The following is a 27,736-nucleotide window of genomic DNA, read 5'->3' as shown; positions in this document are numbered from 1 at the left end:
CGCGTGCGCTTGTGTAATTCGCTTCATTCCGGCTTTTAGCCATGTCAATCAAAAGTGAAACTAAGGAAATCGTAATCTACACATGTCATGTCAAATCTGAAATCAAAACCAGTGAAATGTTAGAGCCTACTTTTGTAACACTATAGCAAAATTGACATTGAGGATATAATTTTATTCAGTACAAATAGGGTATTTGCACGGCTTTTGCTGGTAGGTATACTTATCTAAAGATATTTTTATTCCCCGAACCAATCTGAATCACCTTGAAGAATTATTGCATTATACGACCAGAAACAAACAACCTTAAATTACATCAGTGCGTTTTGTTGTAATTTTCCATGATGCAAGATTTGATAATATAGAGTTACTAAAAAGGCCGGGGTTGTGCAGGGTCTGCTCACGCTGTGCAATGTTGCGTACGAGAAAATGAGCTGGTAAATGTGATATTGTGATTTTTAGGCCAAACTGGTTTGCAGAGCAACAGCGTCATTGCCTCTTGACAGAACTAAGCAGAGTAAATTGTGCAACAGCGGGATAATCCTATCGAGGTGAATGTAAGTGTTTGTTTAGGATAACTGAACTGACCACATACATAGATGAAATTTAAACAGGATGTTACAGGATGTTTTATGTTAGATACTGTGTGGATAAAGCGACTAGAGGGTTTACTTCACTTACAAATAGCAAGAGTGTGGGTCAGGCAGTGATGTGTTTGTGTATACTTGATAGAATGTAAAATGAAAGCGAAAAGAAAATCCACCTTGTCTAGAGGAATATGATTTTTTAAGTGGGGTGGGTGGGGTGTTATTTTAACTGATTCCTAGCAAGGAGGCAATACCCACAACATTTCCCGTGAATTGTGAAAGGGATCAAAGTCATAAAAGTAAAACATGGGTGTTTTCAATGTGTAGGAAGTTTTTATTATGGATTTTTTTTTTATAATTTAGACATGTGATATGTATATAATATATATATTCTGAGAGTGAGAGTTAAAAAAATATTCTATTTTCATTGTGATGAAATACAGCTGGGTTTTATAAACATGATGCATTTTATCTTGTGCTACTTGTGCACTTTGACTATCGCATTTCTGTGTCCCATTCGATCTCTGATGCAATGGGATATAATTAAGAAAATTAACTTACGACATCAGACAAAGGACAGCTACTTGTTAACCTACTGGTATACATAATCTCGTAAATTATGATGTGTGTGATGAAATGTGCATGTACAATTTCCATGCAATCATATTCACTCAGGCAGTTTGAAGATCATGTAGGGGGTGGGGTTGTTTATATGAAATTGAAGTTTTTTTTAGCTTTGCAAGAAAGAGAGAAGTGGGAATTTTATTGGAGATCACATGAGATTATTGACTTAGCTGTGTTAGTGTAAAATATCTAGATATTAATTTTGGTATGTCAGCCCAAGGTCATTGTGGATATCGGTCTAAGGCTATCAGGTCACTAGCTAACAAATCTCAGCCTGTTATAAATGAATGAGGTCTGAACTTCATAATGTCATGGTTCAGGAATGTGGTATTTAACATACTATAAATATCTTCTACAGTTTTGAAAATGGGTCATAAATAAAAAACATGGAGATAAGAGTTTACCTGTACAGACTTTTTGACACAGTTAAGTAGAGCATGCACACAGTTGCTGACACAGGATCATAGCAATGTCAAGGTGTTTTGTTTTCTGGAATATCTTTTGATTAGCAGTACTTGTTTATTCCTAGGACCTTCTTAACTACACTGAGTGTTTGTGTGTTGTACTGAGTGTTTGTGTGTTATACTGAGTGTTTGTGTGTTGTACTGAGTGTTTGTGTGTTGTTGATGTTGTACTGAGTGTTTGTGTGTTGTACTGAGTGTTTGTGTGTTGTAGATGTTGTACTGAGTGTTTTTGTGTTGTACTGAGTGTTTGTGTGTTGTACTGAGTGTTTGTGTGTTGTACTGAGTGTCTGTGTGTTATAGATGTTGTATTGAGTGTTTGTGTGTTGTACTGAGTGTTTGTGTGTTGTACTGAGTGTCTGTGTGTTGTACTGAGTGTTTGTGTGTTGTAGATGTTGTACTGAGTGTTTGTGTGTTGTAGATGTTGTACTGAGTGTCTGTGTGTTGTATATGTTGTACTGAGTGTCTGTGTGTTATAGATGTTGTACTGAGTGTTTGTGTGTTGTACTGAGTGTTTGTGTGTTGTACTGAGTGTTTGTGTGTTGTACTGAGTGTTTGTGTGTTGTACTGAGTGTTTGTGTGTTGTACTGAGTGTTTGTGTGTTGTACTGAGTGTTTGTGTGTTATACTGAGTGTTTGTGTGTTGTACTGAGTGTTTGTGTGTTGTTGATGTTGTACTGAGTGTTTGTGTGTTGTTGATGTTGTACTGAGTGTTTGTGTGTTGTACTGAGTGTTTGTGTGTTGTACTGAGTGTTTGTGTGTTGTACTGAGTGTGTGTGTGTGTTGTACTGAGTGTTTGTGTGTTGTACTGAGTGTTTGTGTGTTGTAGATGTTGTACTGAGTGTTTGTGTGTTGTAGATGTTGTACTGAGTGTCTGTGTGTTGTACTGAGTGTTTGTGTGTTGTACTGAATGTTTGTGTGTTGTACTGAGTGTTTGTGTGTTGTACTGAATGTTTGTGTGTTGTACTGAGTGTTTGTGTGTTGTACTGAGTGTTTGTGTGTTGTACTGAGTGTTTGTGTGTTGTTGATGTTGTACTGAGTGTTTGTGTGTTGTACTGAGTGTTTGTGTGTTGTACTGAGTGTCTGTGTGTTGTAGATGTTGTACTGAGTGTTTGTGTGTTATACTGAGTGTTTGTGTGTTGTACTGAGTGTTTGTGTGTTGTACTGAGTGTTTGTGTGTTGTAGATGTTGTACTGAGTGTTTGTGTGTTGTACTGAGTGTTTGTGTGTTGTACTGAGTGTTTGTGTGTTGTACTGAGTGTTTGTGTGTTGTTGATGTTGTATTGAGTGTTTGTGTGTTATACTGAGTGTTTGTGTGTTGTAGATGTTGTACTGAGTGTTTGTGTGTTGTACTGAGTGTTTGTGTGTTGTACTGAGTGTTTGTGTGTTGTACTGAGTGTTTGTGTGTTGTTGATGTTGTATTGAGTGTTTGTGTGTTATACTGAGTGTTTGTGTGTTGTAGATGTTGTACTGAGTGTTTGTGTGTTGTAGATGTTGTACTGAGTGTTTGTGTGTTGTACTGAGTGTTTGTGTGTTGTACTGAGTGTTTGTGTGTTGTTGATGTTGTACTGAGTGTTTGTGTGTTACAGATGTTGTACTGAGTGTTTGTGTGTTGTACTGAGTGTTTGTGTGTTGTACTGAGTGTTTGTGTGTTGTACTGACTGTTTGTGTGGTGTAGATGCTGTACTGAGTGTTTGTGTGTTACAGATGGATGCTGATCGAATTTTGGAGAGCCTTGGAAGGTTTGGACTGTTCCAGATCCTGTTTTTCCTTTGTGTTTCGTTTATTTACATGAGAGGCGCATGGCCTGTGATGGTTATTCTATTTCTGGGAGGAGACCCCGGTCATCATTGTAAGGTAATATCTCATATGTAAATTGTGTTATACCACATTATGAGAATTCTCTGCAACGCATAATCTGATTGGTCTACACAGTCACATGCCAGGGATGATAAAACTTATATCTCCCTCTCAAGCATCATATTTCCCCATCATATTTACCCCTTAGGCAGCCTCGTGCATTTTCCATACATTTAACATCAAAGTATACGAAGTGTATTGTGATGTCATATTAAGTCTGAATCATTCTACTTTCATAGTTCGTAAGGCACAAAATATGCGGGCCTCTGATATATAGTAAAATCGCATGGTTTTGGTTGATACAAAAACAAGCACGTAAATCAGTGTTTCAAGGGGAATGGAAATGCAAAAACTGGTTATCATATCACTGTATTTCATTGTTTGTACTTTCTACATAATACGTTGACGGCGCGGTGTTACCGTTAGGATGATCTCAGCCAATACATACAATGTATAGATGAGCGGACTCCAATATCAAATGCACTTTTGTAGTCTTGCTTTGTTTCAGTATAATAAACAATTTATTGCATGAATGATTTTTCTTGGGTGAATAAATCTTCATATCTCCCTCACTATCATGCAATAAATGTATAATATCTCACTACTTATCATTGTAATGTAATGTCTCAGTACTCATAATTGTAATGTAATGGTAGTTGTCTACTCAGACAGAATTACATTTCTTGTATTCTCTATAGATTTGAATTACAAGTTAATGCTTTTCACATTTCCTCAACAGGTGCCTGCAAATGAGACAGTTGATGCCATTATTCCTTTGGACTCAACTGGAGGCTATGAAAAGTGTTTGATGAAATCTCCAACAACCAATCACAGCGTGTCATGTGACCAAGGCTGGACATACGGAAGTGAATTTGAGTCAACCGTCTTATCAGAGGTAAAAATCTGTAAGGAAAAAGTTTTACACCCCCCCCCACCCACTCCCCTCCCCCCATCCCCCCCCCCACCCCCCAAACACACACACAAACACATGTGCTTTCTTATTTAGATTTCTTAAGACAATTGGGTGTATTGATATGGATTAATTGGATTATTTTTATCAATCTATTTGAGATTTAAGAGCAATTCTCTGTAATGACCAAAAACTTAAAACCAAAAACTAAAAAATTTCTTTGAACAATAAATCTTCGAATAGATTAAGTTTATTATCAGTGACCCTGTTCTTGTTCTTCCTTGTCTCCGATCATGCATAGATTTCTGAACAATTGGAGAATCGGGAAAGATCAGAAAAATCTGTGTTTGGAATTCCCGAAACAAAGCATTGTCCTTTGTTTGCTGACTCTGACATTCTTTTGACAGTGGGACTTGTCCTTTGTTTGCTGACTCTGACATTCTTTTGACAGTGGGACTTGTCCTTTGTTTGCTGACTCTGACATTCTTTTGACAGTGGGACTTGTCCTTTGTTTGCTGACTCTGACATTCTTTTGACAGTGGGACTTGGTCTGTGATGACAATTTCCTGGTGGACCTATCGTCCACTATTTACATGGTGGGAAATACACTGGGAGCGCTGTGTCTGACTCCGCTATCAGATAAATTCGGCAGGAAGTGGGTCATTCTAGTGATGCTCTGGATACAGGGGGCCATTGGGATAGGAGCTGCCTTTTCCAGCAGTTATGTCATGTTCACCGTGCTGAGATTTTTCATTGCTGTATTGAACATGGTATGTATGTTTTCATGACCAGGTAATTGATATATCATAGAATCATTTGTTTTTGCATTCCACAGATATATAGAAGTACCAATAAGCATAAATCAGATGACAGACCAGACAGTAGCGGGAGCCGCTGACCGGCAATAACCACTCGCATGGTACAACAATATTTATATGTCCATCCGTTCTGGGTTTTCTTTTTGTATTTAATTGTTCAGTCATATATCAAGCTGAAACTTGCGGTGTAGCTTCTTTGTCGATCACCCTAGATCATATTGCAATTTTTATCCATTTCGACCTCTCTTGCAGGAGTTTTGCCCCTTTATTTGAAATTTAATGTTATATGAAAGGGTTCATAATTTGTCCATCTTAATTCCTCCCACTGTTTTCAAGTGAGGACCTCCTATTTTAAAGACGGTTTGTATTAGTATTGAAGACGTGCTTTGGTAAGGATTTTTTTATTTTTGAGAAAATTACAGGTTGTTGGACTCTGTCAGTTAAATATTTTTTATTTTATGAAACATACATGTAATGTAGAGGCATGCATGTCGAATATGCATTTCATGGATTTTTAGGTTGTTGAATTACAGTCTTTTAAATTATGCCTCCCTCCCCCATTGAAGAAGAGGGGGCATGGTGTTTTGCACCTGTCGGTTGGTCAATAGACAAAGTTTTGTGAATGTCCACTCAATATCTAAAGAACCCTTTGCTTGACGGTTACCAAACTTGGTACATTAGTTGCTCATAGAGAGTAGATGACCCCTATTGATTTTCAGGTCAAAGGTAAATCTGGACATAGAAAGATACTGTCTGCTTAATATCTTGAAAATGCTTTGCTTGACAGATATCAAACTTGGTACACTGGTTCTACCTAGGGAGTAAATGATGCATACCAATTTTGAGATCACAAGATCATAGTTCAAGAGTCAAACTGGACATATCATGATGTTGTCCACTCGATAACTTGAGAGCCATTTCCTTGACAGACATCAAACTTGGTACGCAGGGTCCCCCTAAAGAGTAGATGGCCCCCATCGGTTTTCAGATCACTAGGTCAAAGGTCATGATTCGAATTGCTGGTTATTTGGAAATGTCTGCTCAGTATCTAGAAAGATCAAACTTATTATTATACCCCCCACAACAAGTTGCGGGGGGGGGGGGGTATACTGGAATCGGGTTGTCCATCTGTCTGTCCGTCCGTCTGTAGACGCAATGGTTTCCGGGCTCTAAAGCATTATCCTTTCCACCTACCGTCACCATATCATACATATGGACTACCCATGGGATGAAGATATTCCCTATTGATTTTGGGGTCAAAAGGTCAAAGGTCACATGCACTGGACATCGAAGTAGCAATATGGTTTCCGGGCTCTAAAGCGTTATCCTTTCCACCTACCGTCACCATATCATACATATGGACTACCCATGGGATGAAGATGTTCCCTATCAATTTTGGGGTCAAAAGGTCAAAGGTCACGCGCACTGGACATCGAAGTAGCAATATGGTTCGGTTTGTCATTCCATTTGTTTTTTACACTCAGAAAAGAGGTAGTTTATACCTATTACCAACACCCTTTGGGAGATTGGGGTAAGCGGGGGGTATTCTTAGTGAGCATTGCTCACAGTACCTCTTGTTATGGTTGTCCCATAATTTTCACTATCACTACAGGCATTCTTAATGAAAAGTTAATATTTTCAATATTTCCACAGGGGGGGGGGGGGGGGGGGGGGGAGGTGCATAATTGTTTCTAAAAAAAATTACTTGATTTCGGGGGGAAATTCTTAAAGTAGGATTATACAATATGTCTTGGTATGAAAGTAATTTGTTGTGCAGGTTTTGTGTATATGTACTGGGTAATCTGAAATTATTTAATGTCTAAGGTACAGTATTATTTCGAAACCATTTTAGAGTGTATTGATGTTTTCTGTGAAAGATGTATGAATGTAATTGTTTATTGTAGCCTATTGCCTTGACAACCTACGTCATGGTGACAGAAATGTTTCCAGCTTCCAGTCGCTCCTTCCCGTCAGTGGGCATCAACTGTTCCTGGGGGGTGGGGCTGGTCGTCCTAGCTTTACTGGGTTACTACATACGCGACTGGAGGACGCTTGAGCTGGTCATTTCCATTCCAAACTTTCTCACTATTGTTTATGCCTGGTATGTCCAAATCATTCAGTTTATATCAGTATCCTGGTCAAATTTACGATTTACGGAATATCCTTTTCCCTCATAGGTGATTTCAGAAAGTTCTTTTGTAGTATGCAGAAGTCCATGACATATTTTATACTTCTGTAAAAAATAACTAGCTCTGTTTTAGGTTTTTGCCAGAGTCCATTCAGTGGCTGATAGCAAACAAGAAGTATAACAAGGCAAAATCAGTCGCCAAGTTTGCTGCCAAAGTGAACAACAAGACCATTTCTTCCGATCTTTTGGAGGTCCCGGCACCTGAGCCTGAGGAGACCCCGGGCGTGGGTCAGAGTCAGGAGGGTCTTCTCAGAGTCAAGGAAAGAAAGAAGTTCACTGTCCTTGACCTCTTCAAGACACCGAATCTGAGACGATACACCCTAATTATGTTTTATTTGTGGTAAATATTTCTTCTAGACATGTCGATTTAGACGCCTAAATCTTGATGTTACAAACCCAAATCTGATGTTACAAACCAAATTTTTCATGGCAATACAATGAATAATATCAGCTGACTGGTGATTGAATAATATCAGAAGATATTTCAGTTACATTACATGTAGCATGTTCTTTTCATTTTACCATCTGTTCTCTGTCAGATTTAAATGGTTTTCAAGTTTGTTCAAATGAAGGGCCATGCCCCCTTCAAAGGGGAGATAATCAGAAAAATGCAAAATTAGGGTAGGGTCATTTAAAAATCTTCTTCTCAAGAACCAATGGGCCACAAGAGCTTACATTTAATTGAAAGCTTCCTGACATAGTGCAGATTCAAGTTTGTTCAAATCATGGCCTCCGAGAGTAGGTTGGGGCCACAATAGGGGATCAAAGTTTTACATACAAATATATAGGAACAATCTTTAAAAATCTTCTTCTCAAGAACCAATGAGCCAGAAGAGCTGATATTTACATGAAAACTTCCTGACATAGTGCAGATTCAAGTTTGGTCAAATCATGGCCCCCTGGGGGTAGGTTGGGGCCACAATAGGGGATCAAAGTTTTACATAGAAATATGATGGGGAAATCTTTAAAAATCTTCTTCTCAAGAACCATTGTGCCAAAGAAGTTGACATTTACATGAAAGCTTCCTGACATAGTGTAGATTTAAGTTTGTAAAAATCATGGCCCCAAGGGAGTAGGTTGGGGCCACAATAGGGACTAAGGTTTTACATGCAAATATTAATGGAAAATCTTCAGAGTTGGGCTAAGGTGACTCGGGTGAGCGATGAGGCCCATGGGCCTCTTGCAACTTTTACTACCTGATCCAGTTTTTAGTGCACACTGAAAAAAAGGCAATATAACTTTATTTGAACCATAGTTTCTTTATGGTTCAATCTTGTATGGATGATTATCATTCCAACTTCATAAACTTGTTGTTTCTATTATGAAATCAAAATAAATGTTTCTATTTCGATTTTCATGAACCTTATGGATTAAGTTCATTCTGGGGGATTCCTTGCATTAACCCGACGTGCATTCTACTGATCTACCTCATGAAGTGACATCCCTTTTATTCAGACGTGTCTCGTTTTATTTTTGTAGGACTGCTGACAGTGTGTGCTACTTTGGAATTCTTTTTGCCACACCCCAGCTCCATGGTAACCAGTTCCTGAACCTCGGCATTAGCGGGATCGTAGAAATACCAGCTCTCATCATTTGCATGTTTATCATCAACAAGTACAGATATTTTTTTTTTGTCTGCCACTTTTACAATCTTTCTTTTGTAAATTAAATGAATTCTTTTGAAACATTATTATGTTATTTTACCCTATATACTTTCCTTTAAGTCGGATTTTTTAAAGTTATATTTTGGTCCTAAACTCTATGTCCGACTTATAGGAGTGTCCTAAGAAGATTAGTATTTTTCTGGATGGCATAATGTATAGCCTTAGGCTGCCTAGTATTTTTTAAACAACAAAAACATGGACGAAAAAAAAAACAAAGCAGTAACTGTTTAATTTGTTGAGAATAAAAAGTAATGAAATATTATATGAACACAGATAAATACATAAGAATATTGATATGAAATTGATTTGTCAAGAAAAAAAATATCAAATATTGTTACATTTCTCAAAATATTATTTGAAACACAGGTAAAAACATTGGAGTATTGATTTGAAATTATCAACCGATTTTTGAAAAACATTAGACCGACTTATAAATGGGTCAATGGCAATTCCCTCCAAAATTACCTAAAAACTATACAACCGACTTATAGGCGAACCGACTTATAGGCGAGTATATACGGTAATAGGTTTTAGGATTTTTGAGTTATAATAAGCAAGACATGCATACTTATAGCTCATAGTGTATAGAATGATGTATCTGAAAATTGAGAATTCTGTGTACGCCAGCAGTGATTTTTCTACTAACTTATTTTTACTTTACCTTTTACTTGTGTTTACATATTTCTGAAACATTTCTTGTTTCAAAATTAACACTGAATATTAAAGCCACATTTTAAAGTATGAACAAATAAACAAATGTTGTGATGATTAAATTGATTTACAGGGTTGGTCTCTGAATTGTTTTGATTCAGATGATTTGATTGGTTTACAGGGTTGGTCTCTGAATTGTTTTGATTCAGATGATTTGATTGGTTTACAGGGTTGGGAGGCGAAGACCTGTCATCTTTTTCCTATTGCTGTCAGGAATTTCAAACATCATCACTATTTTCATTCCCAAGGAAACAGGTAATTAAAGTCCTGACAAATGTTCATAAAATGAATATACATTACAGCCAGAAACAGACTAATAAAGAGACTCCAAAAATGAAAGTAAAATTTAACAAAACAAAAACTTGAAGGTTTTGAAAGTCTCTCATTTGATTGTTAAATGTTGCAGGTTCTGGAACGGACTTGGTATGGCTGCAGATAACAATGGCCATGATTGGGAAGTTTGGAATTACAGGAGCTTATTCTTTGTCCTATCTCTACTCCACAGAAATCTTCCCCACAGTTGTCAGGTAAAAATTCAGGTGATCGGACAGGTGTGGAACACTGGACTTAATGGTCTAAATGGTCTAAACTTTCAACCAGATTAATGTTATTCAAATCCCAGGGTGACCACTTGTTGGGTACTAGTGCTTTGAATTCAGACACATTCAGACACATCACTTTTTATTAATGTACATAAAATATATAGTCACCTTGACCAGAATGATCAGAACAGGGGATCAAAGTTTACAAAAGAAATATTCCTTTCTTGAACAATAATCAATTAGGCAATATTTGCAAGCGTCATTGTGTACTATAATTTCAAGTTTATTCAAATCATAACCCTGATAACTTAGTGTGGGGCCTTAATGACAGGCTTCAATTTATGTTACTGTAGATTCCTAAATATATGTGAGGAATTTATTTTCATGTAATTTTGCTAAAGGCATCATTTATGAAATAAAATTACTCGCTTTTAATTTTGTTTCTAAAATACATACAAGAACTGTTGATTATCAGAGGACACGGGAATTCATGTTTACGGGATTAACAGACCACACGGGAATTCATGTTCACGGGATTATCAGAGGACACGGGAATTCATGTTTACGGGATTAACAGACCACACGGGAATTCATGTTCACGGGATTATCAGAGGACACGGGAATTCATGTTTACGGGATTTGACATCTAATAGTCATTTCGCCATATTAAGTACTCGCATAAAATAAGGAATCTACAGTACTTGATGATGAAAGCAAAGTGACTTGTGTGAGCAATATGGCCTGTATGCCTAATTTTTGACTAAGATATACTGTAATCAAGATGTTTAGAGAGGGTAGGGCTGTCAGCTTTGATTGGGTGTTGCATGTAGTCTAAGATGACCTCGTTTTACATACAGGGGAAGTTCATATTGTATTCCATCAGTTACACTCCAAACACCAGATGTATTTTTTAAAAGAGACTTACAATATCAAATGAAAGAGACATCATGTCATGAGTATAGTATTCCATTGTGTTTTCAAGCTTTCAAAATTCAAATTTATTTTTAGAAACCATGCACTGGGGCTGTCATCTTTCTTTGAAAACTTGGGAGGAATAGCTGCACCCCTAATAGTATATGCAGTAAGTGCTTCACCACTTGTAATGTATACAGTGATTACATCATTACTAATAGTATACACAGTAATTAGTACTTACCACTAATAGTTGATAAAATATTAAAAAGAATATTTAGTTTTTCTTTGATGCTTTAAAATTTTGAGTTTCATGGAGGTCAAGAAAGGCTGTTATCATATACAGTCCATTAGCCGAAAATCTACCATTCAAATTTTTCAGGAGTAACATGCTTGAATAAACAAGTATTTATTCCGTAAATTCTCAGTAACGATCTGTCATCTCTGATTTCAGACGAGCACCTCAGATAACTACATTCCTCTCGTTGTGTTTGGGGTGATCATGGTGGTGGGTGCTATTCTGGCCTACTTTCTTCCAGAGACGCACAAAAAACCTCTCCCGGAAACGATCGACGACATCGAAAATGTCACCAGAGGGGCAGCCACTCAGACTGAGGACACGTATCTCTAATCCGGTCAAGGACATGTAGAGAAATGATTGAAGGTCACAAACAATGTACCTAATGTTATTTACCGGGATATTTCCAGTGTGGATTATATTCTGTTTTGTTCATATGTTGAAATCTCAGGCACATTTCTTGCATTTTTGGGGGGAAATCAAATGACAACATATTTGGTTTTTTCTATGGAAAAATTCAAAGTTTTGACCTTTTAAAAATTTTTTTTTTCATAATTACAGAAAACAACACTAGATGAGGATATGGAAAAAACATACATGTATATATATTGGGTTTCCACTTTGTTTTGGGAAAAATTGTTTCCATATACATGATCTCAGTTCTCGAATTATCTCTGTTCAAAAAAGGGAAATATACCTAATACTGTATGATTTCATATTCTTGTGTTATATAACATTTACTTCATAGACTTCATAGTGTATAGGTTTTTTCTTTTCATATACTAGAAATTCTTGGCGATTCTACTTATTCTAAATAGATCAAGTGTAGCAGTAACTGAGATATAAAAAAATACATATCAAAACTGGTCTACTCACAGTGTCTGTGGTACACACATACACACTCTCACAATAGGCACATATCAATAATTGTCTCCCCTTCCCAGAAGGGGGACATATATTGTCTTAGTGTAAATTCTTTTTCTCATACAAAGTTTGTCCGGGCCATAACTTTTTTGTCTTTGATATTTGGTATACCACGTTTTTAGCGCTAGCTTTTTAGTGTCACGTACCATTTCTATGACCCTTGACCTTTTATGTAAAGATCAGATACATGTAATTGAATTTTTGGGGCATTTTTGTTTGTCCAGACTATAACTTTTTTTGTCTTTTGACATAGACCTTTGATATTTGGTATACCATGGTAAGACAGTGTATCCCATATTTGATGACCTTTGACATTGATCTCTTATGTAAACTATGGGAAATGGAAGGAGATACATTACTTTTAGTGTGCTAAAACATTCTTCCTAGTTCAAGTTTGTATTGCAACTCTTCATTTGAGGAGGTAGAAAAATATTCAGAATCCAAGTCTTCACAGCTTACCCCTGTTATTTTCACTCCAAGAGCATAGTGTATTTTATTGTATGGACACTTGCCAGTCTGTGTGACATATCATGCAGGGTTTCTCATGTTATTTTGTAGGGTTATTTATTCATATATAATATGTTAACGGTATGACCGTTGAGATGAGTGAAGACCCATAACATCTTACAACACGACTTGGGGAAATATTCTTTTAACGCAGGGAAAATATAACGCGGTTGATGTAAACAGTTCATTGTGACGTCATCATTAGCTGCGATTGTTTTTCTTTCAAATCAAGCAATTATCCACAACAAAACGTACTAAGGTATGGGAAAGCTTGTCTGGAATTTAAAATCATTTGTGGTAACTTCCAAACTATTTATTTGTTTTATCTACGGGGTTGTCAATGAAGTATTCCGCAGTGACGGCAACATTTTTCCGGAAGCATTATGGGTAGTCCCCATCATTTTTCAGCTGATGAAGAGCAAATCATGTGACTCAATATTGCGTAATCATTGGAGCGAGCTCGTTGCGTTGCTTGCTATAAATATATTTTTCTGTGCTTAAACATTTTTAGTGCTAGCTTTTTTGTATATGTTTTATTTATGTAAAACTTTTTGTTTGTCCAGAGGAAGAGACAACTTGTCCCTAAAATTTGACAATCTAAATGTTAATTGTGTTGGTTATTTTAGTGCATTATATAATGTTTGCCTTTGACCTTGCATCCACTTTATGGATTGGACACTTTTTAGGTATCAATTGTTGTTGGAATTTAGTGCTTTATATATATATATATATATAAATGTGCTATTACAAGTACAGAAATCTCCTTGCTTTTTTTCTCTGAGCACTTATTATATATAAGACAGCATATTTATCAGGCATTATCAATGAATAATTATTTACTATTTTTCATATATACATTTGTGTGAATTTTTGATGAATTGTTTTGTGTCCTTTCTGACACTTTAGCTTCCTTGATGAATGGCTTGATCGTGACCTGTACAAATTGAGTTTGGAAGAACTAAACATATCTGTCTGACCAATATTAAAAATTTTACTGGACCAAATATGATTATATGAAGTTCAGCATTGAACAGTTTTTAAAATGTTTCCTTTGAAATTTCAGGGTGGTTTAGGAAAATGTTTAGGTCACAAATTGAAATGGAATGCGAGGAATACTTTGTGTAAGAATGCCATTAATAAAGATCATGTAAAACTATAAATGGATGAGGTCCAGCCATTGATCACTCTTAGGGCCTCCGTGGCCGAGTGGTTAGAGCATCGTGCTCAAAATCACACAGCCTCTCACCTCTGTCGGCGCGAGTTCGAATCCCGCTCACGCCGGTAAGTGAGAAAGTTTCCCAGTTTACTTTCGGAAGGTCGGTGGTCTCTCCCCAGGTACATTGTATGTGGGTTCTCTCTTCCACCAATAAAAAACTGGGCGCCACCAGATAACTGAGAAATTGTTGAGTGTGGCGAAAAACATCAATCAATCAATCATTATCTTCTCTTGTCACTTGTTTATACATGATCAACATTTGATAGCTGCATCCCTGTTGACTAAATTACTTTTTATTTGAAATGTGCCCTGTCTCTTAAATACATGTATATTTTTCTGTATTTCTTTTTTTTTTTTTCAGATCTGAAATATATTTTTGTGTTATTTCTCAAAAGTGGGTTTTCAGATGATTACTTGTAGCTGCCAATAAAAATTTGGAACAAGTTGTTTATTACATTTTTAAAAATTAACAAATTTTTCACCCTCCGTAGTGAATTAGTCTAATCCCTGAAGTACAGAACATTAATGGTTATTTTTAAACAAGGGAAAAAAGATTTAAAATTTTTTAAATGAGAAAATTTTTGTTCGTCTCATGTTTTCACTGTTTATTGTTTCGATTGACAATTATCATTTGGAGTGTCCAGTTTGGAATGTCCGGTTTGGCGTGTCTGGTTTGGAATGTTAGGTTTAGAGTGTGTCCAGTTTGGAGTGTCCGGTTTTGTTAGTGAGAATTAGATCTTATACTTTTATTTAGTGTATGACCTTAAACTTAGTGTGTTGAATTTTGTTAAAGTAACTTCTATTTGTTGGGTGCCATATTTGTAGAATTTTATAGATCTATTCCAGTTAGATTGTTTGGTGTCTTCATTATATATAAATGTATTTTAAGGGAATACCTTTATGTTTTATGTTCACTACTTTTGATCGGTGCATACATTGAGTGTTCAAATTAATTATGGGAAATTTCTGTGCATCACATTTTATGTTGATGAAATTTGCTATTTAAATTATGAACTTACTTGTTTAATAATCTGCCATATAGATTATAAACTTTACTTGTTTAATAATCTGTCATATAGATTATAAACTTTACTTGTTTAATAATCTGCCATATAGATTATAAACTTTACTTGTTTAATAATCTGCTTTATAAATTATAAACTTTACTTGTTTAATAATCTGCTATATAAATTATAAACTTTACTTGTTTAATAATCTGCTATATAAATTATAAACTTTACTTGTTTAATAATCTGCTATATAAATTATAAACTTTACTTGTTTGATAAACCTCGATATTTTTGGTTTGTCATGAAGTTTCAATTTTAAATACCCCCCCCCCCCCCCCCCCCAGACAGTGTTCATATAAAGGACTCTTCAGTTTTACTGATATGGCTCATATAATATAAGAATTTTTAGATTTTCCCATAACTGTTAATATTTTCACATATAAGGATTCTGTTCTTTTGAAAAAAAGTGTGTTGTTACGTTGTATTGTTATGCGGTGTGGCTGTAATTTAACGAGTTTGTCAGGGCTTTGAACAATGGAATAAAACTGATATAAACAATGCTTGTTTATTTTATAATTGGCCTAGCTAATGGTACATTTTTTGTCAGGTTAACATTTTTAAGAAGCTCACAAACAGGAATGTCTGAACATGTTCACACTCAAAATTGTGAACTCTGAACAATTCATATTTTCACAAGTTTGTTTATATGGACATCTTGCACAAAACTTCCATGAAAAGTTGATGTAGAACATTGAATTTAAAGCTTTATAAAGAAATATTTTCAATGTGTTTTGTTGGTAATGATTATGTGGTGATAATGACATTTGACATAAAAACTTAACTAGTCATTCAGAAGTTGGAGTCCTGGATCTTTCGGATATAACCTTAACAACAGCGGTCCCAGGAGTGTCAAATCATACAGTGACATACTGAAGAACTCTCACTGCTACAGCTCTGAGTGCTTGGCATAGGTCGAAATTTATGGTGAAGTCTCAATGTGAATGTAATTTTTTTTCAGAGGGATATAAACAAGAACAAATCAGTCCATGACAGGTTAATTCTCTGTGAGACACCAGTGCATGACAGGTTAATTCTCTGTGAGACACCAGTCCATGACAGGTTAATTCTCTGTGAGACACCAGTGCATGATAAGTTAATTCTCTGTGAGACATCAGTCCATGACAGGTTAATTCTCTGTGAGACACCAGTGCATGATAAGTTAATTCTCTGTGAGACACCAGTGCATGACAGGTTAATTCTCTGTGAGACACCAGTGCATGATAAGTTAATTCTCTGTGAGACATCAGTCCATGACAGGTTAATTCTCTGTGAGACACCAGTGCATGATAAGTTAATTCTCTGTGAGACACCAGTGCATGATAAGTTAATTCTCTGTGAGACACCAGTGCATGATAAGTTAATTCTCTGTGAGACACCAGTGCATGATAAGTTAATTCTCTGTGAGACACCAGTGCATGATAAGTTAATTCTCTGTGAGACACCAGTGCATGATAAGTTAATTCTCTGTGAGACACCAGTGCATGATAAGTTAATTCTCTGTGAGACACCAGTCCATGATAAGTTAATTCTCTGTGAGACACCAGTGCATGATAAGTTAATTCTCTGTGAGACACCAGTCCATCACAGATTAAGGTAGCTCACTACACTAAAGCTTATACTCTGTATGAAACCACGTCACAAGATGGCGATTTAAGGTAGCTCACTACACTAAAGCTTATACTCTGTATGACACCACATCACAAGATGGCGATTTAAGGTAGCTCACTACACTAAAGCTTATACTCTGTATGACACCACATCACAAGATGGCGATTTAAATGTTTTGTGAAATTATTTGTATCGATCGATTTGTTTGTCTGTCATCGTAGCTCAGTGGTTAAAGCATTGGGCTGGTGAACCGCAGATCTCGAGTTCATATCTGCCAGAGTCTTTTGTTCATATGTGTTAAAATGATTTTTTTGAAAATCATGTTTTTATTCAAATTTGTATATTTTTTGCCTTTTTGGCATATATACTTATTGTATATCATCACGGATCATATCTTTTATAATGTACTGATTTGAGAAACTATTTCTGGTCGTAGTGAGCCCCCTTAATTCTGTGTGGACACCAATCCATTACATGTTAACTGTGTGTGGAACATCAGTACATAACCAGGCAAACAGACAGACTGAATACAGCAAAATATAGATTTAAAAATACAATTACAAAGATCTTGAAAAATAATTATGCATTGATCATGCATCATTAAAAAAACATCACACATGACTATCAGCTACTATTGCTGGGTGTAGTATCAGATAGAGGTACTATTGCTGGGTGTAGTATCAGCTAGAGGTACTATTGCTGGGTGTAGTATCAGATAGAGGTACTATTGCTGGGTGTAGTATCAGATAGAGGTACTATTGCTGGGTGTAGTATCAGATGTACTATTGCTGGGTGTAGTATCAGATAGAGGTACTATTGCTGGGTGTAGTATCAGATGTACTATTGCTGGGTGTAGTATCAGAGGTACTATTGCTGGGTGTAGTATCAGCTAGAGTTACTATTGCTGGATGTAGTATCAGATAGAGGTACTATTGCTGGGTGTAGTATCAGAGGTACTATTGCTGGGTGTAGTATCAGCTAGAGGTACTATTGCTGGGTGTAGTATCAGCTAGAGGTACTATTGCTGAGTGTAGTATCAGAGGTACTATTGCTGGGTGTAGTATCAGATAGAGGTACTATTGCTGGGTGTAGTATCAGATAGATGTACTATTGCTGGGTGTAGTATCAGCTAGAGGTACTATTGCTGAGTGTAGTATCAGAGGTACTATTGCTGGGTGTAGTATCAGATAGAGGTACTATTGCTGGGTGTAGTATCAGATAGATGTACTATTGCTGGGTGTAGTATCAGCTAGAGGTACTATTGCTGGGTGTAGAGGGTGAGTGTGTGCTCTGCTGCCATGTGAAAGTTATTAAATACCAGTATTTCAAACATGGCATAAATATTCAGATGGGAGTTGCGACTTTGAAGACGAAATGTACAACATAAAATGGAGCCTTTCACAGATAAATGAACATCTCTTCCAACTAATCAGGACAAAATGTCAACATTTTCCCAAATTGATTTTTTGGGAGGTGCTAATTATGCCTGTTTTAGCTGATTTTGTCATATACTGTTTTTCAAACCACCCTCCTGTGATATCATCAGATTTTGCAAAATCAATGATTTATTTAGATTTATGATTACAGATGAATAATCAATGATACGTATCAAAATATTGAAGCCAAGGGCAATAACTCTGTTTCTATTGATTTCTTTATCAAGTCTATTATGCGATAGATTTCCTTTATTTTCTGCAGACATTTTGTATATTTTTGTGAAGATACAGTTTCATGAAATTGTTATGAATGCTAAAATATCGTCATAACTAGTTTGTATGGAATTTTAATAACGCTGTTTAAGGAAAATTGCAATTTTCTGACGGTGATATATGATTCTGTTTATATACGTCTCACATCTTTAAAATGACCTATGTATTTTATGTGATCATTTGTTAATTTTAACTCTAATAAATGGAAATAAATACACATTTTAAACTTGTATCCGATAAAACTGCGAGTATGGAGTTACCTAAATTCAAAGGTATTTAGCAAAGTTTTTGCAAAATAAATTGTGAATCTGAGAGTATTTTCATGTAAATACAACATTTTGAGATTTTGATGGTTACCATAGCAACAATCTATATTTGCCATCCATAAATATTAATTCACTATGAACCTTTGAAGACGATATTGTTGATTTGAACACATTTCTTGATGTCCAGCGGTAGTAGTATCGAAAATGTATTGACATTTTCAACATATAATGTACATGACCAATGTAGCCCAATGCCCATTATAATCATGCAAACAATTTGTTTCCTTGATGTCCAGAAGTAATGAAGATTTTCTAAGATTTTTGATATATATGTACCAACTTAGCCCCACACTAGGGCCTGAACCCAGGGGTCTTGAATTTCACACTTTTGGCATAGGACTCAATGCCCACGAGTAAAGAAGACGATTTTCTAAGATACAATGCATTTTGATATACTACCAACTTAGCTTCCCCCTGGGGCATGAACCCAGGAGTCATGAATTTCATGGTTTTTGGTAAAGTGCTCATTGCCTATTATAATCATGTCAATAGTTTGAATAAATGATTACCAGGGGTAAAAAAGATTTTCGAAGATATAATGCATTTTCAATATAATTATATGACCATGCAACTTCGTCCCATGCACCCTGAACCAAGGGGTCACGAATTTCAGTTTTTGGTAAAGGGCTCATTGCTTATACATGTAATCATTAATAGTTTGACTGCATGATGTCCAGAAATAAAGAAGATTTGTGAAGGTTATTTAATTTTAATGGTTTGGCCACTCCCTGAAAATGTTAAAAAAGTTTACGTTCAAGGACTCAAGATGGACGACGAACGAAAAATGACAAACGATGCACAAAAACATACATAGCAATGGGTGACATAAATATATGAGATACGTGATCTTAAACCTTATGGGTTCTTCTACAGAACATACAACAGTGCCCTGGGGATAGTTTTATGAAAAATCATAACGAATTGTTGGTAAAGAAAATATTAACATATGTGTGCATATAAATATTTTAGCAATTTCAATATGGTATATTGTTGCAAATGCTTGCATGGAAAATATAACAAACTTTGTAATATGAAATAAATATTGATACTTTGGAATTATTCAGACCTGTTGGACACATTGATAAAACCGTAAACTGCTGGGAAAAATACCGGTAAAGCATTTACTATGCGCGGATTCAGAAATATTTCCTAGGAGGGAGTTTCCATCCCATGTGGGTTTTTTTTTCAAGAGGGAGGGTCCAACTTTTTCCAGGGACTAACATTTGGTATTTAATAACTGAAACTGCATAAATATTGCCAATTACGTATACATTTTTGGTTTGGTAATCTAAAAACGGGGGTGGGGTCTCTCTGATCCTCAGTTTCACCCTCTTTATACTTGCCTGATTCGGTACCGTAAAGTAACCCAAATCGGAAATGTTCTCGATATTCAAGTCTTGAAATCTGAAAGATTGTTTTCAGCATTGATATATTCTTTTATCATTTTTTTTAAAGAAAAGATAAGCATTTTTTCTAGCTTGCCACAATCGGGGGGAGACAATTAATATTACGTGTGTCTCAGTTGTACTTTTGTTGGGGTACTTGTATCAGTATGGAGATGAGGCAAACCGCAGAGGAATCTGGGGAGGCAATATTATGTCTGTAGAGCCATCTAGGGAGGCAATATTATGTCTGTAGAGCCGTCTGGGGAGGCAATATTATGTCTGTAGAGCCGTCTGGGGAGGCAATATTATGTCTGTAGAGCAGTCTGGGGAGGCAATAGTATGTCTGTAGAGGAATCTGGGGTGGCAATATCATGTCTGTAGAGGAATCTGGGGTGGCAATATCATGTCTGTAGAGGAATCTGGGAAGGCAATATTATGTCTTTAGGGGAATCTGGGAAGACAATATCACGTTTACGAATATTGCAATTTAAAAGTAAGCGGTAATGTTTTTTTTAGTGTGGGTTACACTTTCACGCTTGCCAAATGAAAAAAAATATTGGGGGAGATTTTGAATATTTTTCGGGTAAAATGACCATAGCTGTTCTTTCATCTTTCATTTTAGGCTGGTTCTAAACCGAAGAGACAGTCGGACATTTATACTTCCAGACTTCTATATGACTGCCATAATTCATTTAAAATCATTCACCATATACATATATGCAACAATCTCTCCCGTAATACACAGAACGCTCAAAATTTTCTTTGCATAAAATCGTATCTTGGTGGGGCAGACGGGGTGATGACTTCCAGTTCAAATCTGTCATATCCATTGTTGTTGAAAGGATCCTTTGTGGACCTTGGTCCGTAGGGGTAAGTATTGAAGTCGCGGGTATTTGCACTCTCGCGCCTGCTTCGCCGTCCATACTCTCTGCCGAGATCACCGGTCTTCTTGTAGTCACGTGAGTCGTCTCCATGTGATGTCATCTTGACGTCAGATGGCCGTCTTGTCATACCCCCGTCGATGCTCTGGAAGCTCTCGGATTTCTCCAAGCGGTTGTATTTGTTGGTGTGATCAGGATGCACCGTCGATTTAGGTTCGTAATTGTTCTCTTTGATGTCAGGAATTAAACACATCGAGGTAATTAAGACGAGGGCGGAGGCGAGAGCAGCGAGGCCCATGGACCAAGCCGGGTAGTAAGGAGACGGTACTTGTAGAATCCACAACACAATACCAGCGATGGCGAGACCAGCTGCAAATATGACAAAGTGGTTCTTACAAACGCATTACCGAATGAGAACTACCATAAAAGAGTCTGGATCTCCAAAACGTCTCACGACTAAGACATATACTTTTTTGGTTAAAAATCCTTCAAGTTTTTGAAAATGTAGTGCATCTACCTATTTTTGTTTTTTGTCATGAATTGCAAAAGTGTTGCATTAAATGAATAACAAAAAGTATTCGTGGTCTTGTATAGCCGTACGACCAACAGCTACTGTGAACTGATTATTCTTAAGAGAACCACATGAGGTTTTCTAGAATGTTTTCTCTGAAAATACAGCAATGCATTTTATTTAACAGGGTTCTTGTAACCTCCACCCCACCCGATGATGTAAATAACACTATGAAGATGGTATTTAGCTATTTATTTATATCTCTCTCTCTGTGGTCATATATCTTCTATCTAAAACCCCTTCTTATCCTAGTGTTTCTTCTAACACATCCAGCGGTTGAGGATTTCAAAGTACCAATATCACAATTGATGAAACTTACCTATCGGCATAAAGGTATCGTGTGTGTGTGTGTGTGTGTGTGTGTGTGTGCATGCGCGCGCGCACGCGCGCGTGTGTGTGTGTATGTGTGTGCGTGTGTGAACCTACCTGCTAGCAGTGTCAGAATCAGTAATGCCACGGCCACAGCCCTGGTTCGGCACCTCTCAGTGGCCACGTAAAATCCACCGACGACGAGGCATATAAACATCAGACCCCCCGCCGCTCCCTCAAACGACCTCACTAGGGTGACATCAACTGCAACGACAAGGGAGATCAACCATAGGATCTGGATGTTGGCAGTTTTTGGGTTGTTTTTTTTTTTTGGTTTATCCAGAATTAATCTCAAGATTGAACATAAATTGTAAGCATATGAGATCTGGCCTCAAGATCATAAACCGAAAAAAGATTTAATTAAGTTATCCAGTTAACTATTGAAATGAATTTCAGTAACAAATAAAATTTTCAGTACATTGTCTATGTTTGAATTTGATTTTTAAAAAAAAAATAAACAAGCAGTTTTTTTTTTCTTTCTTCAAACATCTATGCTAGATAACTCGCAGGAGACAAGTAATCAATATTTTGACTTAAGTCTATTCATGTTATTTTAGAATGTTTTCTATAGAATTATAATAAATGGGGATATTCATGTTATTTTAGAATATTTTCTATAGAATTATAATAAATGGGGATATTCATGTTATTTTAGAATGTTTTCTATAGAATTATAATAAATGGGGATATTCTTGTTATTAATGTTTTCTATAGACTTAATAATAAATAAATAATAAAAGAGGATATCCATATTATCAATGTTTCCTATAGACTTGTAATAAATGTTATGGTAAGACAAGTAATCAACATTTTGACTTAAGTCTATTTTCAGTTTATGCTGTATTTTTTCCTTTTATTACCTGATTAATGTTTTCTATAGAATTATAATAAATGTGGATATTCATGTTATTTTAGAATGTTTTCTATAGAATTATAATAAATGTGGATATTCATGTTATTTTAGAATGTTTTCTATAGAATTATAATAAATGTGGATATTCATGTTATTTTAGAATGTTTTCTATGGAATTATAATAAATGGGGATATTCATGTTATTTTAGAATGATTTCTATAGAATTATAATAAATGGGGATATTCATGTTATTTTAGAATGTTTTCTATAGAATTATAATAAATGGGGATATTCATGTTATTTTAGAATGTTTTCTATAGAATTATAATAAATGGGGATATTCATGTTATTTTAGAATGTTTTCTATATAATTATAATAAATGGGGATATTCATGTTATTTTAGAATGTTTTCTATATAATTATAATAAATGGGGATATTCATGTTACCAATAATTTCTTACAACTTGTTATAAACGGGTATATTCATATAATCAATATTTTCTATAAACTTGTTATAAATGAGGATATTCATGTAATTCATGTTTTCTATAAGCCTGTAATAAATGGGGATATTCATGATATCAATATTTTCTATAAACTTGTTATAAATGGGTATATTCATGTAATTAATGTTTTCTATAAACTTGTTATAAATGAGGATATTCATGTAGCCTAATTAATGTTTTCTATAAACTTGTTATAAATGAGGATATTCATGTAATTAATGTTTTCTATAAACTTGTTATAAATGAGGATATTCATGTAATTAATGTTTTCTATAAACTTGTTATAAATGGGAATATTCATGTAATTGATGTTTTCTATAAACTTGTTATAAATGGGGATATTCATGTTATCAATATTTTCTATAAACTTGTTATAAATGGGAATATTCAAATAATAGATGTTTTCTATAAACTTGTTATAAATGGGTATATTCAAGTAATTAATGTTTTCTATAAACTTGTTATAAATGGGACATTCATGTTATCAATATTTTCTATAAACTCGTTATAAATGGGAATATTCAAATAATAGATGTTTTCTATAAACTCGTTATAAATGGGGATATTCATATAATTAATGTTTTCTACAAACTCGTTATAAATGGGGATTTTCATGTTATCAATGTCTTCTATAAACTCGTTATAAATGGGGATTTTCATGTTATCAATATTTTCTATAAACCTGTTATAAATGGGAATATTCAAATAATTGATGTTTTCTATAAACTTGTTATAAATGGGAATATTCAAATAATAGATGTTTTCTATAAACTTGTTATAAATGGGTATATTCATGTAATTAATATTTTCTATAAACTCGTTATAAATGGGACATTCATGTTATCTATATTTTCTATAAATTTGTTATAAATGGGGATATTCATGTAATTAATGTTTTCTATAAACTTGTTATGAATGGGGATTTTCATGTTATCAATGTTTTCTATAAACTCGTTATAAATGGGGATATTCATGTAATTAATGTTTTCTATAGATGTGTAATAAGTGGGGATATTTATGTTATTATATGGTTTATCATTACACGTGTTTCATTTTCCATCTCTACACCACAAGCTTGTGTAGTTGCCCATCACTTTATTTGACAAAATGTCGGATGGGTTCCATTTTGAATACCCCTATACATGTATTTCAAAATGCTTTTAAATCATTTTCTCGTAGGAAGTGTTTATTCAATTTCATTTACTGGTTGCATTATCGATATAATAAATCTCTAAATGAATGTATTTCTAAACTGTCTGAATTAACCATAAACAAAATTTATGGCTTTGCACATAGTGAGATGGTTTGAATAAGCTTGATTATGCAATGGCCATTTCAAGAACGTCAACAGACACGTATTTCTGTTTTATTCGGACTTATAAATCCTTTCCTTTGTAAAAAGTATACAATAAATACAAAGGCGACTATTCAGTGGAATGAAAACGACTCTACAGAAAGAGTTCTGCTTAATTAAACACGTCAACTTGATGTCGGCGATCGACTGAATTTGATTTAAACATCTGACAATGTCGGCAATACACTGACATCCTTATAAAGTTGAAAGTCTTTCATGAGCGTGTAACATAAGAATTTGTAAGATTGACGAGTCTTAAATGTAACACACCCCAAATACTATATCATGATACACTGTGTCCAGAAATCAGGCCAGCCAAAATGATATTCACGAGAGAGAGAGAGAGAGAGAGAGAGAGAGAGAGAGAGGATACTTTCACTCAGGATTCATTGAACTGAACCAAGTCTAGCAGTGTGTGACCAGCGCGCTTGACCATCTACACAAGTAAAAAAAAAAAAACACCTTGCTTTCGATGAAATCCTCGCCACTCCGTCACACACTACAATCATTGACAACATCTTTATTCTCTTAAACTGGATTACAGTATAGAAAAATAAGCAGAATGAACATGATATAGATTTAAGTGGTGGGTAAAGGTACAATTGAAGAAAAAAACCCCAAAAAACTATAATATAATGTTGTCCATAGATGGATCGACTAACCTGACTGAGAATGGAAGAGGTAAACAATCATTTGACATAAATCTTTGGAGATATACAAGATATTGACGTAATATTTGAAATCTAATCTAAACTTAAATTCCATTCAACCCAAAAATATAAATCACAATATTATATAGATTTGTTCATTTTAAAGATTACTTCTCAAATTATAGTCACGGCGCCAGAAGTATTTGTAATGTTTATTTAGAATTTAAGCTTACCTTCAAGAAAAGTTTACATTTTAAACATTAAACGAACATATTGGGTTATATACCATTGGTAACCCTTCCTGTTCTATGTCCGCGTGTGGGTATTTGGGGTGGGTGGGTGGGGTTAGTTTTTTATTTTTTTTTAACCCTATTGGACGGCCACACGAATATATTTTGTCAGATTTTCCGAAAGTCCTGGTATTTTGCTTATCGTGGTATAACTTTTTCCACTATGATTAATTTAACACTGGTACCTTGACTTGAACTACGTTTTGGAGATAATAATTTACTCAAAATACATAAACTATTGTGACAATTTTTTTTAAATTTTGTGCTGGCGGGCAAGTTGTATAATTTTGACCTGACGAACATTGTGATTTATCCAATAAATGAAGTTGATTTGAACAGGGGGATATTAGCCTAAATGATACAATTCAATACCAGTTTCTTGTGAATTAATTTTCAGCACCCCATACTTACACGATAGGTACTGGGAGGGCGTGTTCTCGGTGTGACAGGAAGCCCCACCGGAGCAGTTTGTGAACCACCAAAGTCCCACGCGGAGGTCATATGTGTCCTTGACTGTGTTGTACGTCATCCAGTTGTTGGTCAGATATCCTGCCAATTGAAGACCAGTGGCGCACAGCAACAGAAGAACACCGATTTTGGCCCATCCAGAAGCGTCCCCGCAACATCCCATTGTTTACAATATTGAAGCTGTTTTCATTGCTTCCTTGATACTTAGAGGGCAGAACATTACAATGCCAGATAACAAACTGAAAATGAAACGTGATCCCGGGCAACACTGCTACACGTCATTTCTCCCAGTGTTCTAAAAACCTGACAAGCGTTTGATTAGCTTTCTTTTCTTTAAACAATTAGATGTTTGAAATGTGATCTTATCTTCAGGAGTCCAAATCTCTCATTTGAAAAGCTGCCGAGTTTCGCTAGTCACTAAACTATCGGCGTACTATTGGAGCACTGAGTCGAATTGTACATTTGATAATTATTCCAGAAACAACATTTCACTAATCATTATTACAACCATTATCAAATTCCGATTTCTTTTCCTTGCAAGATGCAATACTAACATCTAATTTACTGTAAAGTTCACCATACATCATACAGGACTTTCAAAACTTCAGGTTTGCAATTTGTATTTAAAATTATATTTGTTAAAACTTCGGAGATATATATATATATATATATATATATATATATATATATATATATATATCCGAAGTTTTAACAAATATAATTTTATATATATATATATATATATATATATATATATATACACACAAGCACTGGAAAGGTCACGACACTGTGGGTGGGTTATAACCGACACTTTAAAAAAGCAGGACATGTGTAATAAAAATATAAATCTGAACAAGCTTTAATCTACATCACATCAATATAAATACTGATATGACAAATGGCGTCTAGACTTTGGCACCGGCAAGCTAAAAATGGTATCAGTAAAGGGACTAGCCAAAACAAAATTAAAAAAAACAACAACCCAAAACAAAACAAATAGACAGGGTTGTTGTTAGAAGCCCACACGATCTCTCTGTAGCGTTGTAGCCGATATGTTGTTAAATGTAGCAGGTCTGTAGGACTTTCCACCATTTCCAGCATTTTCCACCGGTGTCATCATTGGTCGTGGCGTCTGGTTGTATTCGGACTGGGCTGTTACAGCTGCGGACCGGTCGTTTCGGTACCTGAATCTGTCGCTATGGAAGTCTGGTGACACTGACCGACTTTTCGATCTGCCATCTGAGTGGTGATGGAAACAGTCTGTACAAAATCTGTAGGAATGTTCTTCGTCAACGTCTGGTATGAGAAGTAGTCCGGCGATGATCATTAAAACAAGGGCGATGACGCTAAACCCGAGTGAGTAGGACACGTCCCAGGGACTTGTGACGTACACGAACCACGTGACCATTCCCATCAACAGAAACAGGGCTGCAATAGGCCTAATTCTGTCATAGATTGTCCATGAAAAACAACATTA

General features: G+C 35.5%; 3 protein-coding genes across 3 annotated transcripts in view; 1 reads left to right on the top strand and 2 right to left on the bottom strand.

Moving 5' to 3' along the window:
- Positions 1–56: 56 nt before the first annotated feature.
- On the top strand, positions 57–15,785 carry LOC125651446 (solute carrier family 22 member 4-like). Its single transcript, XM_048880034.2, has 12 exons — positions 57–210; positions 460–554; positions 3,375–3,524; positions 4,267–4,422; positions 4,977–5,207; positions 7,160–7,356; positions 7,517–7,783; positions 8,923–9,057; positions 9,988–10,073; positions 10,225–10,345; positions 11,369–11,441; positions 11,727–15,785. The coding sequence occupies exons 3-12, from the start codon at positions 3,375–3,377 to the stop codon at positions 11,901–11,903; spliced, it is 1,593 nt and encodes a 530-aa protein (XP_048735991.2). The 5' UTR covers positions 57–210; positions 460–554; the 3' UTR covers positions 11,904–15,785.
- Positions 15,786–19,619: 3,834 nt separating this feature from the next.
- Positions 19,620–26,885, bottom strand: LOC125651795 (uncharacterized). Its single transcript, XM_048880571.2, has 3 exons — positions 26,203–26,885; positions 22,194–22,340; positions 19,620–21,565 (listed from the first exon to the last, which is right to left on the bottom strand). The coding sequence occupies exons 1-3, from the start codon at positions 26,420–26,422 to the stop codon at positions 21,066–21,068; spliced, it is 867 nt and encodes a 288-aa protein (XP_048736528.2). The 5' UTR covers positions 26,423–26,885; the 3' UTR covers positions 19,620–21,065.
- Positions 26,886–27,098: 213 nt separating this feature from the next.
- Positions 27,099–27,736, bottom strand: part of LOC125651797 (uncharacterized) — a 9,844-nt gene continuing 9,206 nt past the window's right edge. Inside the window, exon 3 of the mRNA XM_048880576.2 lies at positions 27,099–27,687. Coding sequence (XP_048736533.2) covers positions 27,272–27,687 — 416 coding nt within the window. The 3' untranslated portion in view covers positions 27,099–27,271. The remainder of the gene's footprint in view (positions 27,688–27,736) is intronic.

The sequence above is a fragment of the Ostrea edulis genome, chromosome 5, assembly GCF_947568905.1.
Source record: "Ostrea edulis chromosome 5, xbOstEdul1.1, whole genome shotgun sequence".
Classification (NCBI taxonomy): domain Eukaryota; kingdom Metazoa; phylum Mollusca; class Bivalvia; order Ostreida; family Ostreidae; genus Ostrea; species Ostrea edulis.
Note: the sequence above shows the minus strand (reverse complement) of the source record. Positions and strands in the feature narration are given on the sequence as shown.